The 17,639-nt window shown below is 36.4% G+C and overlaps 1 protein-coding gene across 6 annotated transcripts in view; it reads right to left on the bottom strand.

Annotated features, from left to right (window-relative positions):
* Window positions 1–17,639, bottom strand: part of NUMB (NUMB endocytic adaptor protein) — a 169,488-nt gene that overhangs the window by 80,980 nt on the left and 70,869 nt on the right. For all 6 annotated transcript variants that reach the window (XM_027844814.1, XM_027844810.1, XM_027844812.1 and 3 more), the window contains exon 2: window positions 5,240–5,380. In XM_027844814.1, coding sequence (XP_027700615.1) covers window positions 5,240–5,365 — 126 coding nt within the window. In that variant the 5' untranslated portion in view covers window positions 5,366–5,380. The remainder of the gene's footprint in view (window positions 1–5,239; window positions 5,381–17,639) is intronic.

The raw sequence follows: 17,639 nt of genomic DNA, 5'->3' as shown, positions 1-17,639 counted from the left end.
GGTGGTGCATGAACAGAGCACCAGACCTGGAATCAAGAGGACCTGAGTTCAAATCTGGTCTAAGACACTTGACACTAGCTATGTGACCCTAGGCAAGTCATTTAACCCCAACTGCCTCACAAAAAAACAAAAAGAAAAACCACATACCAAAAAACCAAGAACATACTCTACCAATACAAAAATTAGACCACCTGAGGAAACACTGACGAGGGTTCCTAAAGTTTTAGGACTGTAGAAACATTTTTCTAGGTATAAGGTAGCTCATTTAAAAAAAAAAAGTATTTTACTAAGATCCACTGAATGCAAAGTACTTTGCACTAATGTACGAATTATAACTAATTGTTGCTACACTTTTGCTCACACCTAGCTCCTGCCCTCAAGGATATGGCAAATCAAAGAGAAAAAAAAGGCATTCCCTGTACTTTAAGTTCAAACTTTCATATTCCCTATATTAATATTCAACAATAACAATACATTCAAAGTTCCTATTCGCTGGAGACACACATTTTCTCCCCCTGACCTTTCTCAACCCACCCCCACTTCCATGCCATGCATAAGTTTGAGGGGAAGATGATGAAACAGTAAGATACAAAAGAAAAAGTGCTGAACCAAGTGCAAAGAAACCTGAGTTCTACTCCCAGTTCTGGGCAAATGACTTCACCAGCTCAGTTTCTTCATTTGAATGATGAGTTTGAATTGGATGATCATTAAGATTCTTCTTACCATAATTCTATGAACATAGATGTTATACAGTTGCTACAGTTTTGTTTTGTATTACAGGTGAAAAGATTAGCTTTCGAATTGATAGCAGTAAGAACTAGTTTGTAACTTGAAACACACAAGGTTAAAATACACTATTATTGTGCTGTACAAGATACTGCATGGTGTGGTCCATTTAAGACCACCAGCATAATCAGGACAATAATCTTGACAAGATGTGTCTTTCATCCATTTTGTTTGTCCATCACACATGATGAGATTACTCTCTTACGGATAACTTAGGATTTCACTGAGAAGGCTCTCAGAATTCTGACTGATAAAATGGGCCTGTTGTTGCATGTTGTTGTTGTTGGCTATTAATAGAAATTTGCTGTTGCATTTTGGCTATTAATAAAAATTTTAGAACTTTGCCATTGATAGAAAACGTTTCTTTTCTTTGGACTTTATATGCAGGACATTTTTCATGAAGCCGTTATATGATGTCTCAAAGGTTTGCAAAGCACTTTCTTCACAACAGCCTCAGAGAAGTTAAGCGACTTCTCCAAAAATCACACAACTAGTAATATATGAAGTGGGATTTAAACCCATGTTTCCTGATTCCAACACCATCCAGCTAACTACTCGGAAGAATTTCAGCATACCAAAGAAAACAACAGAAATGAAAGAGCCTGTGAAAGCCTGTCTGTTCCATTCTTATGTTTTCATAAAGTATGCACTTCCATTGTTATAAAAAATGCTACGGAGATAAGAAAACATGCTACGTGCATGAGCAGTTTTCAGGGGAGAAAATTCAAGTAAAAAGGATCTATTACCAACATCCTGCACCAAAATATGTTAAGCACATATGTTAGACCACTGAATAAATCATTACCAGTATGAGTTAGCTTAAAGATGAAATTGGTCTGAGTTCTGTTTTGAAAGTTCTTGGCTGTATGGTTATCAGATGTCTATTTTGTGTAACACACAAAATTGCATTTTTAATCCTTGAAAGTTCTGGTCCCCAAATGCCATCTGGCAGGTCACTCAAACAGATAAGATCTGACCTAAAAGGCAGAACAAGTATGTACTTTTACTGCTTATACATTCAACTTTCCATCTGGTTAACCCTATTTGATCACGCTGAAATGCTTCCTAGCAACTATTAAAAATTAGGTAGCATGTTTTGTATAGTTCTGAACCAAAGCAGCAAATAATTACCACTTCATTTAATAGTGTGCTAAAATAATTGGACCAATTTATAAATATAACTAATACTTACGTTGGACTATATATACATATATTTTTGGTGAGGCAATTGGGGTAAAGTGAGTTGCCCAGAGTCACACAGCTAGTGAGTTTTATGTGTCTGAGACCACATTTGAACTCAGGTCCTCTTGACTCCAGGGCTGGTGCTCTATCCACTGTGCCACCTACCTTCCCCTTATATTTTATTTTTTTTAACCCTTAAGCCAAATCTTCACAAAATCTGAAGATAAATCTGACCTCCACAATCTATTCAATAGTGTTCATTTTAATCTACATCATTATATACAGTCAGATGACCAAACACCTTTACTGGATCACAATTCAATGGCCTTGCATTGTTCCTCGTCTCTTAATAGGCAACAAAAATTATTACCAAATAAATGCGAGTAGCCAAATACAGGGAGAATCTTAGTATAACTGAATTGATAATGCAAACATAAGTCCTGAGGCAGATATTATTTCAATTATAACATAATTCTTTATCTCTGAAAATAAGAGTTGCCACTATAATGCTAACCTGTAGAACAGCAAGCAGATACAAGTTACAGCTTTGTGAACATATCCAAAAATCTTAACCTGTTTAACTATTTACTATATTATTCTAATACTCAGTCTTTCCCTATACCTAATCACTAGAACGTCAACATACACAGCAGAGATTAAATTACTTTCAAGTTCTCTTGTAATTTATGCCAAATATCAGAAGTGATACTTCTGTAGCCCAGAAATGATTTACCCAATGGTGTAGTTGGTATATAGGATTAGTAACCCACAATGTTTCAAATTGTAATGCAAAATAAAACTGCCATATATTTTTTTGGTGCTGACAACATTATGGACTGTTTCTAAATCACCTGAAAACAAAGATTAAAAACAGTTCTATAACAAAGCAAATACACCCAAGCAAATGCTTATACAGATATAGTTTTGTCCCTCAAGCTTTAGAAGATATAATAGTTCCCAGTTCCAAAGGTAATGCTCTAGACCAGCGAAGTTTTAAAGGTTCAAACCCACTGAAATGTTAAACTTGAAACAGCATCCATTTCATAAACCTTCAGACTCACCACACCCTCTGCCTCATGAAGCTACACTTTGACCTTGACTTCAAAGAAGGCTGAATTGGACTTGCTTGGACAACTACAGATCAGTCTTCCCAATTCACCCTAAGTCAGATCTACTTCCCAAGCAAACTAATTTATAAGTAGCTCACTCACTAAACATACTTAAAGTAAAGGCTAGAAAGGAACTGAATGTTTTCTAGGAGTGATAAAAAGCAAGCTACCATTGACCCAGGTATATTCAGTATAAACCTATTTCAGACCTATAAAAAAGTGTATTTCAGGTTCAGAATTGTTTTTGATAAAAGCAACAGGGAAGGGATTTCAAGAAGACAATTGACTAAGACTGCCTCTAAATCAGTAAGCTATCTCCAATTTATAACATTAATTTCCACTTTATGAAGTCCATCTCCTCTGGTTCAATTTCCTGTGCACGTGAGAATTAGAAGAAAACAGTGCGTTATCTTCTGCCTCACGTTAAACAACTAAAAATCACATATTTCTAAATAGATCCTTAGAACCATTTGACTTCAGAATGCTATGCAATCCATTCACTATCTATAAATACCTGAATTCTAACTTTTAAAACTTTTAAATAGTGTGCTAAAATAATTGGACTAATTTATAAATATAACTAATACTTATGTTGGACTATATTTTACTTAACCCTTAAGCCAAATATTTTTAATGGATCAGTATCACTGTAGGTGATTAGTTCTCAGAAAACAGGCTGTGGCTTCCTTATTCTCACGTACCGCTCTGGATTTCAATTAGAATCTTAATATTCCAGAAGTAGCTTTCTACTAAAAAATTCTTCACAAATTAAATTTAGATCAACTAGATCTATGGCAAATGAATGGAAAGAAAATGAAACAAGATATTCATTTGACACATATATTCTAATACTGAATATATATCCATGATCTCATTACCATAGGTACTTGCTCTACAAGTGGAGATTACAACCTAGTTACACTTTTTCATCCAGTGTGATTCCTATCCATGTATTTCCATAAAGGCTTCACCTAGGATGCAGGACACCTTCCTCTGGTTATTTTCATGCTCTGCATATATCAGTGTAAAACACCTGGATTATCTTATCTACCTGTTATACCTCATTTTCTGTCCATGATTCCTGTCATCCACGATTCTTGTTCTACAGCATTACCTGGGGAACACTGCTATTAAAAAAACAGACTGTGTGTGGTCTCATTTCTTCTCCTTTTCATCAAAGTCAACTGTAGCACAGACTCAAGATATAACTATTGATAGACTGCCTACCCAACAAATAATATGTATTTTTCTAATACGTAATAGATTTTTTTTTTAATTTCTGAAACCTTATTCTGAGTTTGTCATTTGGATTTTTTAAGAGACAGTTAACAAGAATATGAAAAAGAAGACTCACAGTTATACAATGCTACATCACTAGTTAGCGTGTATATAAATCAATACAAAAGATTTAACTCATCAGTTTAATATTAAACCTTGAATCTTTCTTGAAGGTGCTTCATTTGACTAAAACTTCTAAAGTGAATCAATGTTAACTAATCAAGTTTAATATAACACAGAGGTCTTTGAAGCTAAAGATTATTTTTACTTCCTTCACAAAATGATTAGCACAGGGAATATCTGAAGAACAAATTTCCAAATTGCTGGTACTTTATGAAAAAAATTTAAAAACAAAACAAAGTTTGTGAATACATTTAGAAGGAACCACAGGGTTAATAAAAAAAAGAATCCTTTTTGTTCTAATCCTTCTTTCTAAAACCTATCAATCTGCTTTTCCACCTTAGGAAGTTCCCTATAATAAACAAATTCGTAGGATGTCAGAGCTAAAACAAACCTTAATGTAACCTTCCTCCCTTTTTTAAAGACAGAGTCTCCCCATCTCACCCAGGCTAGAAATGCAGGAGCTTCTGACAAGGCCTAATCCCACTACTGATTAGCAGAGGATTTTCACCTTCTCCATTTCAGACCTAGGCTAGTTTGCCCCTCTTTCGGCAACCTGAAGACTCCTCTCCTCCTGAGGCACACCTATGAATACTGAACTTAGGATAGACACCCGACCTGCATCTCTCACACATGGTCTCAGCTATTAAATAAATACCTGATTTTATCTTATTTTTTATCTCATTTGCCTTTCGTATATATACAAGTAGTTTGCCAGATAGCTGTGACAACAAAATAGGTTCTACCATAACAATGATTCTTACCTTAACTGGAAAACTACATTTTCCAGTACGAACACCTTCTTCATCTGTTTGCCACTGATGTGGACGACTGGCCTCAGGAACATAGACGTCTTTCTTTCTCCTAAAACTCTGCCGTAATTTGTTCATTTTAACGTACACAACCTGGAGAAATAGAAAATATAACAAGAATTATTAAGAAGTTAAATCTTTCTCAAAAATTTAGATTCACCAACACTACCCTCTCCCTAAAAAATAAGAATGCTACCAGAAGATAAAATACATAATGACTTGGACATAATACTTGACTCAGAATCAGCATCAGAAGACCTGGCTTCACGTATCAGCGCTCATACTTCTTGGTTACCTGATTGCCTATCTGTGTGTAAGTTAGTCAACCTCACACTAAGCCTTATTTTTCTCACTTGTAAAATGCAATAAATATTAAAGTATCTGCCTCACAGAGTTGTTGTGAGTAAAATAGTTGTAAACTTTAATGTGCTATATAAATCATTAATGAAAAAAAATTGAACGGGCTTCATTTCCATTATTCTGTGTCTAATATTCTGTGTCTAAAATTTAGTGTGGACAAATTTACTTTGGGGGGGAAAAAGCCCAACTGCTATCATTTTTCTATAAAACTATGGTGACTACTATGGTGACCACATTTTCTGACCAAATGCGTCAGGGGGGTCTCATAAAGTAATGGGAGCTCTATTAAGCAGGCCTGAAACAAAATCTCAGCTCTGGCTTGTCAGAACAGAAGCAGGGGACAATCAGTGGTCACTCCAAGAAGATAGAGACAGTCCATGGCCTACTCAAGAGAACTGGGAGACATGGCAAGTGATAAGGCCAAGTCAGAACCTTGGCATTTGCACCAAGGGATCTTGCAGAAGGCCTGAGACCAGTATGATTCTCCAACTCCCTAGTCAGGGTCACAGCAAGGAATGAAATCAACTCTCAGTTGGGGATTCTGCAAGAAGAAAGAGGCCAACATTTGAACTAAACTGTTAGGAAACTAAAGGAAATGTTAGGGAGTAAGGCAAAGATAAGTGTCTAGAAATAGCCTCATTCAGAATAGCAGAGGCATCCAGACTACAGAGGGGTAAGACAAAAGCCCCAAGTGACCCAGCACAAAGCTTCAACATAAGAACTAAGGCTATAAAATATGAGTAAACAAAAGAAAAAACTAATCTAAATGAAGAAATATTATGGTTTAGGAGATGATCAAGAGGTTAACCTAGATGAAGAGAGTAACTACAAACAAATAAAAGCGGAACTTCTGAGAGGAAAAAAAAAATGACTTACAAGGACTGTAAGAGTATATAGAAGAAATGAAGCAAAGAAAAAAAATGAAACTAAACCTGAAGAGGTCTTGGAAGAAAAACACCAGGACAGAAAATAAGAAAAAAACAAGGAAAGAAAGTAAACAGCTTGATACAGAAGATGGAAAACCTTACCCAAGTAACTGACTCCCTGAAAAATAGAATGGAGCAATCAGAATTATACGACTACAGAAGACAATAAGAAATACTGGAACAAAATCAAAAGATTAGGGGGAAAAAGAAAATATAAGGCATATATTAGCAAAAACAACTGACATGGAAAACAGGTTGAGGAGAGATAATATGATCATGATTGAACTTCTTGAAAACCATAACCAAACAGAACCCTAAGATATAGTTAAAAAATACAAAAAGTTAAAAAGTTAAAAAACAAACAAACCCATATCTATTGACCCACAGAGCAAAGTGAGAGCAGAAAGAATCTATCAATCATGCCTAGGCAAGGGGAAAAAAAAATCCTGAAAACAGCCAGAAATGTTATAGCAAAATCCAGAGTTTCCAAGTCAAAGAAAAAATATTCTGAGCAAGAATAAATGTCATGTACCAAGAAACCAATCAAAATTACATAAAACTCTGGTGCCAACAACTATGATGAAGAGAAAATTTTTAATACCATATTCCAAATGGCAGAAGATAAAAGGCTTACAAACCAAGTGTAACTTAGTTAAATATAATCCTGTGAGAGGAAAGTGAACTATTGATAGAATTGAGAATGTTCAAGCATTCTTGATAGAAAGACCCAAGTTGAAATTAAAATCGAAAAGGAAAAGACAGAAGACAAGAGAAAACCAGAAAGGTAAATATATTTGAGAAACTATAAGAGGCAAAAGGATGATGAAGTGCTTACATGATAATATGGAGAGAAGGAATCTCACTGTCTTTAAGGATTACAAAGGGAGCTAAGTAATACACAATACAAAGCCTAGGTATACTTTTATTCTTTAGTGCTTAAAAGAAAAAAAGGGGGGGGAGGGGTGATTGACATCTTGGCTTGACCTCCTCCCTAGTGCTGCCTGGGAATTACAGAAGGTCAGAAAAGAGCCACTCAAAAGGCTTTCAATTCTTTTAAAAGATTTCTAACTCAAAAGTAGCAGTAGGGCAGCTAGGTGGCGCAGTGGACAGAGCACCGGCCCTGAAGTCAGGAGGACCTGAGCTCAAATCTGGCCTCAGACCAAACACTTGAAACTTACTAGCTGTGTGACCCTGGGCAAGTCACTTAACCCCAATTGCCTTAAAAAAATAAAGCAGCGGTATAACTGAAAAGTTTTCTCAAACAGGTGCAAGGCAGACAGCTGTTAGATATCTAAAAATGTTTTAAGTTGGTAGATATAGGGCAAAATACAGAAGCTATTTTAATAGCCTCTGAATATAAAATCAATTTGAAATTTGTCATATTTTAGTAAAACCAATCATCCTAAAACAATGGAAGAACTGAGGTATTTTTTAAATACACGGGACACTAAAACTTATATGGAGAATATAATAGTTCTTTTCTATCTGATGTACCAACAATACAAAGAACTTGTTCTCAACCTAGGATTCAGTGAACCTAAGGCAAGAGTATGTCTTATCCCAGCCTTTTAGTGATAGCCACAGGTCACTATTGACAAATTTTCCGGTCTGCAATCACTAGCATAAGCTAATCATTTCCCAAGATAAAGATCTGGTCATTTACTCAATACAGATGTAAGCTAAAATAAGTTTCTTATATGTCAAGTGGGAAAGACACTCTCCTACTATTCTAAAGGAGGTGTGTTGGCTAATATTCACAAACAAAAGGACAGGAAGATCAGATTGGTAAAATAAACAATATTCAAGAATAACAAAGCAACAAATTTGACGAGCTAGGGTCCTACGACATAATAGACTCTCAAAATTTTAAAGTGACACCTTCAGTTTTCTGTTAAAGTTCAGCAAGATCCCTCCCTGAACTATCAAGCACCTAAATCCAACAGGAAGTTTTAAATAATGAAGAAACCATGTGGTGAGGTTTATGATGCAAGAGGCTTCCTCTTATAGGCAACTGCTAGCTTAGTGGCAAGAAACCGAAGATGTTAACATGAACGTTATGTGGAAATTCAGCATCCTTGACAAATATTCACCCCAGCTTTTGCTTGTACATATGGAATTCACTACTAAATATGGAAATCCATTCCATTTTTTGATAAAGGTAATTGGGAAATTTTATCTTTAACAGTGAGTTGAAATCTGCCTCCTTATGACTTATACTCATTTAAAAAACTAAATCATCTCATATTTCTTTTTCCCTCATACCTGAAAGCTAGTAAACAAATTACCTATTCTTTCTTTATAATATCTTTCACTAATCCTTCCTGTCAATTCCTATTCATTCATATCAATTTTTAAAATATTTGCTATATACCTCTTATAAGCAAGGCTTTTCAACACCAATATTCTACAAATATTGTTATAGAAATCAATCAGCCAATATTTATTAAGTGACTACTGTCTACTAGATACTATGTTAAGTGCTGTGGATAAAAAGGCAAAATGAAATAGTCTTTACAATCAAGGAGCTTCTGGCCCATCTGCCACAAGTCCTAGCATGGAACATTAGTCTCTGAAGAACTAAAAAAATAAATATCACTCAAAAGGGAATGGAATGGCACACAGTGGGTGTGAGCAGGACACAGCCCATAATGAACTACAAAGACCTAAACAAAGAATGTTGTCAAAATAACGTATGGTTGAAAAAATAGATGGGTTGGTCACAGGGACAGAGTAAGAGATAACCGCTGCATGTAGATAGACCATGTATTCTACTGGTATCCTGAGGATGTCAAAAGAAAATAAGATGTGTTGTTTGGAGACCCTGTGGCAGACTTATGAAAGGCCATAGATGAGTTGGGCAGGATGTCAGGGATGGATGCCTGAGATCTATTTGATGAGGTCACAGATCCACTGAGTATCTGAATGTAAGTAAGTGACTATGCTATGCACTGGCGATTCAAATTAAGAAAAAGTTAGATCGTGCCCTCAAGCAATTTCTAATTTCATACAAGATAAAGACAGGCATACAAATAATTACTGCAGCCCAAGAGAATTTGCCTTGCTCTTCTATCTTTTTGAATTATCACTATCCTCTGAGCCTGAGGAAATAATTCACAGAGAGATACAGTAATTTCTGAGATCCCAGCATAGGAAAAGGATTGCCCAATCCTCCCCCTCACCACCACCCCCTCCCACACTGCCTAGGGTTGTGACAATTCTTCTTTTAAACAGGAACAGAAGCTATCATATTTTGTCTACAGCAGTAACTTAAATGTTTGATAAATTTACTTTATGAATTAATACCTCCCTTCTTTCCTCTATTGAAAGGACACAGTCAATAGAGTTTGCCACAGAACACAGAATTATATACAGAACAAAAACAAGATGGATAGAATTCAATGTTAAGCCTTAAGCACTTTAAGAAGGAATCCCTGGGCTTTTCTGCTCTTCTCATTACACAAATCTTCTATTGGAGATGTCATTATTTTAAGTATAATTCTCCTATCGGGTTGCCAATAATATATGGATTCCAGACATAAACATCTGCAGTTCAGGACAGAAATCTCCTAGCATTCCCCTCCTTGACCATCATGGAGTTAGTCCTACCTTTGCACTGATGCAACTAGACTTAACTAATAATAATTTAGCCCATCTTTCAATCAACAAAGTGGGGAAAGGAAAGGGCAGAAATGGCATTGGGAGAGAGAGAACACCTGGATGCAAGATGGGGGCAAGCTGGCTCAGCCTGACAGCTACTACAAAGAGCAAAAGCTCTGGAGCCAGAGGACCTGGGTTCAAAACTTGCTTTTTGATACTTCACTCATGTTACCTTAGCATTCCTCAGATTCTTTATCTGTATAATGAGGAGGCTATACTAGATAGCACTGAGGTCCTAACCGTATGATCTAAACCACCTATAACCACTGCAAAATCTAATTGGGGTAAACTTACCACCACCATCTCAGGCAACCATTTTGTTGGTCTTTTACATGTAAGCAAACATCTATCTGGACAAAGGTGTTGGGGTATACCTCTACTAGTTTGTCTCTTAAAACATAATATGTTGTTCATTCATTCAACAAATATTATTTAGTGCCTGCTATGAACAAAGGGTTTTCAAAAAGAATAAAAATTGATCCTGATTCTCTGGAACTTCTAATCCAGTCTTCACATGAAGATAAATGCATCTAATACACTAATAATAGAAATGTCTTTTGTAATGAATTTTCTATACTATATATGTTATCTTCTCTAGTCATCTTTGCAAACAACTGCACACATTCATAAGATGGATGGTCGGGTTTAGGAGTATTGTCCATAGAAAAGGGAATTCCTATATGTCTTAGTGCAAAAGTATCAGGAAAAATCTCTAAGAATCATAGAGCTTGACAAAAGAACCTAAAAACGACATGAGGTCCTCACCCTTGCCTTAAGCTTAAATAATCCTAGAAAAAAGATTATTTGCCATATTTCAAAAATCTCTACAACCTCCCCCAGAAATCCATTCCTCAATGTTAAATTATCCTTAGAGAAAGGAGTCGTAGACTTGAGCCACTTAGCAGTAATAAATTCCATTGAGGTTCTTTTGGTTTGAAACATACTAAAGCTGCACTTAGATACTATGATAAAACTATGCCACTGATACAGTGTTCACCATGTGAAAATGTGAAAATGATTCTTATCCATATTTAATTTCATGTGAAGCTCCCTTAAAGATTACACAATAGTTAAAGCAGATGAAGATTAATCAAGTTAGCTACCTAGGGATCTCAGTTTATTTCAGTTAATAGTTTCATTCATAAATTAACTAATAGCAAATGATTCAAGTACATATTAATAGTGCCTCTACCCTTAAGCACTGTTCACCATGAAGCATATTTGGCTTCATCACCATCAACTCTCTATACAGTATTTAACTATTTCACCTTTCATCCACCCACTTTAACAGCAGGACCCCTGTGTTTATTTGAAAATATGAAGCTTTTCTGGGGGCAGCTAGGTGGTGCAGTGGATAGAGCACGGGCCCTAAAGTCAGGAGGACATGAGTTCAAACCTGACCTCAGACATATAATACTCACTAGCTGTGTGACCCTGGACAAGTCACTTAACCCCAATTGCCTCACCAACAAAAAACAAAACAAACAAAAATGAAGTTTTTCTAATTTTAGTTCTTTACACACAAGAAATAAAAAATCAGCATTTCATAAACTGGAGTACCTTTGAACCTTTAGCCTATTTAATATACCTAAATCAAGTGGGGATCTTGGGAGCTGAAGGAATATTGCTTCAGTCCATGTTAAGTTAAATACTCAAGAGCCATCTTTTCCAAGGAATCACTTTGTATTTTATATTAAAACCAAACTTTCAGTAAATTGGCAGCCTACCATTCAAGTAAACTATTAGCCAAATATAACTAATTCAATTGCAAATGCCTTTTAGGATTTACAGCCTTTTACAGATAAAACATTATCTATCTTCATTAGAATAGTGCTACTATAAGGATTATTTATTGAGAATTCCTTCTATGTGGTTAGACTATGTAGCCACTAAAGTCCCTTCCAACTCTCAGATTCTGTAATTTTCTTTGGACTGGTCAGCTGAACAAAATGATTTTTCTTTTGGGTCATGAATCTGAATCAGTGAATGAAAACCCCTTACCATCTTCCCTGGTTTACTATTTTTTCCTCCAGTATAGACAATTCAGTTTAGTCTTTCCCCTGTTCCCTTTCCAAAAGTATGTGTGTGTGTGTGTAGTTGGTAATCACCTCTGAGAAATCTGAATATCTGGAATACCAATGGGAGACAGGCTAGGAGATCATTAAAGGTGAATGTTTCCATTCAGGAATATTTAGTCTAATTTCTTTTTTACTCAGTTCTTTGTATAACAAACTATGCGACTGCAAGTGGAAAAAAGATAACTTAAAATTAAAAATGATAGTACTGCCCCACTTTGATTTAGCAAGAAACATCTTGATACTAAAGGGCAGAATTACTGAGAATGTCAGCCTACTTTTTTACACTGAATTTCTTCTACCCAGCATCTGCCGGAGTGGGAGGAGGCGAAGGTGTGAGAATCTGGAGAGTCAGAAAAGAATGAGTGTGGCTTAGATGGGAAGTAAAAAGAGAAAAATGTCACTTGGAAAAAATACTAGAAATAGGCTAAGAAAAAAAGCAACAGCAAAAAAGAAGCAGCAGCAGCTAATTCCAAAAGCAAACTTTGTGTAAGAGTAAATAAGATGCTTTAAGATAAATTGGGACAGACAGTCTGTCAGACTATGAACTTTGGCTTTAAGAGATATTATTGTTGGCCACTAATATGAACTTAATTCTTAACTTCCAAGGGTACTTGGTGGTTTCTCACAAAGTCCCACTTGAGTGCTTCATTCAATCCAATTCCACAAGCACCTGTTAAATATCTACTCTGTGTCAGTTATTATGAACAAATGAATGAGCATGTACTTATATGTACCAGGTACTTCCCTAAGTACTAATGATACAAATACAAAAGCAAGAAAGCCCCTGCCTTTGGAGAGCTTACATTCTAATGGAGGAGACAACATATATTTGGGAGTTGTGGTAGAGAACAAAGTGCCTGGAGAAATCACCGGAATGGTGACTTGATCCATAAGGCAGTAAATTGGCCCTTTCTCTGTACAATGGTAGTACACGTGCTATAGTGTGGGTATGTGATATGTAGTATATATAGTAATATTTAGTATTCATGTGATTATCGAGTAGGACCAGAAGGATGGCAAGGTGGCTAGATGGGATGTGAAGCATGGTCTAGTTGGAGTGGTCTGGGGCTGGCTGGAAACAGTGAGCTAGCTGAATGATTTCAACAATTAAGGTAGCTAGGAACAGTGTTCACCAGTCCTACATGTGGAGAATACACAAAGAACAAAGACAAATAGTTCCTGACCTCAAGAAGCTTATGTTCTTTTAGGGAAATCAACACATACACAAATAAGAAAATACAAAATACACACAGTCATTTCAGTGAGTAGGTGATTGAACAGAGGGCATTTCTAACAATTCAAAAGCTAAGGAAATGCCTAGTGGAGGAAGCAGCACTTAAGCTGAGTCTTGAATTAAGCTAGGGATTCCAAGAAGTAAGAAGAGAGCATTCTCCAAGTGGGAGAGAGCCTGTGCAAAGTACAGAGGGAATGTGATGTAGAAGAAACAGTCCAAGTTAGCTCAAATCTGTGTGTGTGAAGGGAAATTATGGGAAGCTGGGATAGATTCTAGAATGATAAGTTGGAGACATGTTATAGAGGACTTTAAGTGCCAAAAAGAAGTTTGTGTCTGATACTAGATGCAACAGAGAACTACTGAGGCCTCTTGAACAGAAAACTGACATTGTCAGATCTGTATTTTAAGGATTTCATAGCAGTGCTCAGGATACGACGGCAAGGGGAGATACACAACACCGGAAGACCAGTTAAGAGGTCATTCCAGTTCAGGGAAGAGGCAATAAGGACCTTAATTATGGTGATGGGTAACCTGTGAGAAGAGAGAAAGGAACAGATGGAAAAGATGTTGTAGAAGTAGAACCAACAAGACTTGGCAATTGAATGGACATGGTGGGGAAAGGAAGAGAAAAAAGTATCATGAAAAATAAAATTAATTATATTTCAACTGAAAGTATATGACTAGTTACTGATATGAAGTCATTCCTGAATGACCTGTCTGTATACAGTGAGACCACTGACTTTCGTGGGCAAAAATAAAAATCCACCAATACCACATTCACATAAAAATGAGAAGATACGGTCTACAACTAAGGCAACATCAAATAGACTTATGTAAACAAGCTATTGACTACCAAAACTGAGAAATGGACCAGAGAATATTGACAGACTATCACTATTTCCTAAGGAAGTTTAACCAATGTAAGTCAGTCATCAAAATTAGGAAACCAGGAAAGCTCAGAAACAGCCATAACCAACAAAAATTATCTTCTTACCAAGTGGAAAGATATGGCAGCAAAGGGCAACTATAACTTAGAACAAATTCAGCTGTAAAACCTTAACAGAGGAGGATGGTGGATGATTATGAGCAGAATCATCTTGAAGAAAAGTGAGAGGCAGTGGAAAGAAAAGAAGTTCATATGAACGGGTGCTAGAGTTGGAAGGGGAGGAGGTCCAGAGAGCCGACAGCAATGTTTTGGAAATGCCTAGGATGAAATTGGAAAGATAATAAATAATTTTCAAATTTAAAAAAACAACAGCAAATTGTGTCAAGATTTCTTGCAACAAAGTCTTCCCTTCAGCAAGGGCAGTAGAACCACCACATTTTAATTTTAATATTATATACCCCAATGTACTTCAAGAATAAGTAGAAAGAGCACTAAAGAAAACAAAAAAAAGAGAAAAGCAGTTAGAATAGACCAAGTATACACAAAGAAGATCTATGTTGAAGGTGACACAATTCTGAGGTCATTGACAGACTTGATTTTCAAAATCTTTTAAAATAGAGACAATACCAATGGATGAGGAAAAAAAAAGACTTTCAAAGAATCTCAAGACAAAATATTTAAAGCTACAAGAGACCTCAGAGGCTACCTTGAAACACCATTTTGCAGATGTGGAAATTAAGGGCTAGAGAGAGGGGGAGGTGACTTACCCAAGGTCACATGAGTTGGCAGCAGCATCTCAAGGATCCTAACCCCAGAATCCAGATTCACTACTCTTTTCATAAAAATTCTCTATTAAAGGGTTTTTATCTTTCTGAAGTTCCTGGATACTCTGGATCTCTCCTTTGTCCCTTAACGTACTCTATCCTAAATTAGAGTTGAACCTATTTATTCAATGGACTCTTTTAACTTTTAACTCTTTTAAAAGCTAACCACATTATTTTTCACTGACTTGAATGTAGCAGTCATGAATCCCTTCAATTGACTTCTATCCTTTATTATCATCCAAAAAAGGAAACAGAAAATATCAATAATAATCAGCAATACTTTCCCACCTCTACAAATTTTCATGAGGATAATCATGAAAAGACACCTTTACTAAAGGCATGACAAATGACAAGTATGTAGCCACACATTAGATTTTAGAGCAAAACAGTTTTATGATAAATTAACTGAAAGGTTTAGGAAATACAAGATCCCATGGTATTTATGGCTTCTTGACTATAAAAACACATTTTTTTCCAATGGAGGAAAACACAACCTTAAAGACTCTCCTCCAATAAAGTGCCTCCCATGCATATGTCAAAATTATACAAGAATCCTTGAAAGATGTATCAACTTTTTTCAGATGACCCTCTGATTATCAATACTAAGCAAGGCATAAAACAGGAAAATGTATGCATTCCAAAGCTATCAGGTACTGTAACAGAGCACGACCAATGCAGCATGGACACAGACGGCGTAACTGAGCTTGGCCAGTGCAGCATGCAAACAGATGGTAAGGGCCTCCAGATCTCCTTGTTCAGAAATGCCATCGTGTTGATTGCATCAAGCCCCAGAATCACTCAAGACAGTTTGGCCTATCCACACTGGGAGAAAAAAGTAGATGAACAATGTGTATTGTCCAGATTATGACATGCATCTGGATGGACCTTGTCCATTAATAAATCTTTCTCATATGTTGAGTTAATGGAATTAAAGGTAAGGCCAGAACTGAACAAGAAGAAAATGGGTTATAATACCTTTGGGAAGTTGTATATTGCTTTTAATGACACTAAGCTTCTCTGAAATAAAGACCGATCTTTTTAACAGCAATATTCTTCTGGTGATGTTGTTGGGCTATGAATCATAGATTAACACAATCTCCAAAGAATTAAAATTGAGGGTCACTCAAGAAGAAATTAAGAGGTGTGGAGTAGGCAAGAGCAGACTACAACACATTACTGAAAAATTTCACAGAAAGAGTGACATAAAATATGTCATCAAGATCTATGTCCAGAAATGGTGAACCAACCATATACCAAGTCAAACTACAACTGACATCTAACTGAAGACCTCAATGGAGATAGTCCAAGACTCTGAACTCAAGAACTTTGGGAAGAGCAACTCCTCACCTGTCTCCCCCTCACCTCCAATACCTCCAGTTCTACTTCCAATACAGGCCCACAGCTATCACTGAGAAGGGACCCGCCTTCTATCAATATCTCCAAAACCAACTGTTGACCAATTGCCACCAATAAGCAGGTAACCAAGAGCCCTGGAAGTGGCAGCATTCCATGGGCCTCTGACATGTTTCTAGCCTAGCTCCCCAAAGCCATCATCCTGGGAAAAAATCCTTGGGGAGAAGCAGCCTAGAAAATGCTTCCTGGGTGCTTCATTCACAGGTACTGAAGAGACTTGGAAAAAAAGTTCTTGCTACCAAAGTATTTGGCACTGTCAAATGGTTCAACATCTGAAACTGATAATTTTATCAGTATAAGTGAAATTAAAGAAGATGAATTAACATCTGTTTTGCTGCTATACCTTAAGGACAGCTGGACTTCTCAATCTGACTTGAGACTAAAACATTCCAAGTGTTGTCTCCTCCATTAAATGTGAGCCCCTTGAGAGCAGGAACTGTCTTAAATTTTCTATCTGTATCCCCAGCACTTGGCAAAGGGCTTTGCAAATAGTAAGTGCTTGAAAACTACTTTTTCATTCATTCCTAAGAGACAGGTAGCCTACCTCCCCCAAGAACAGCTATGGCCAAAATAATCTATCACCTGGGGGCCAATCCTTCAAATTTAGCATCAAGGCTTAAACTCATAGCTTTTATATCACTAAAGAAGATGGGATGATGTGGTAAAAAGAATGACGAATTTTAAGTCAGAAGATTTAAATCTGAATTATGACTTTGTTACTCCTGTGTGACCCTAAGAAAGATGTTTGTGCCTCAGTTTTCTCTGATGCAGACAATATCTCTACCACCTACCTCAAAGGCTGCTGTGAGGCTCAAATGATCCTTTCCAACCCTGAAAACCCTAAGATCCTAAATGAGATAATGGTGCAAAACACTTCATGGTGTTTTATTAAAGTCACTCCCAGTTTCTAATACAACCTTCAAAAATCTAGAATTACCTTTATGCTATTATAAGGCAAAGGACTAGAACTTTAG

The sequence above is a fragment of the Vombatus ursinus genome, unplaced genomic scaffold, assembly GCF_900497805.2.
Source record: "Vombatus ursinus unplaced genomic scaffold, bare-nosed wombat genome assembly UNPS02014945.1, whole genome shotgun sequence".
Taxonomy (NCBI): Eukaryota; Metazoa; Chordata; class Mammalia; order Diprotodontia; family Vombatidae; genus Vombatus; species Vombatus ursinus.
The sequence above is the reverse complement of the archived record's forward strand: the minus strand, read 5'-3'. Positions and strand labels throughout refer to the sequence as shown.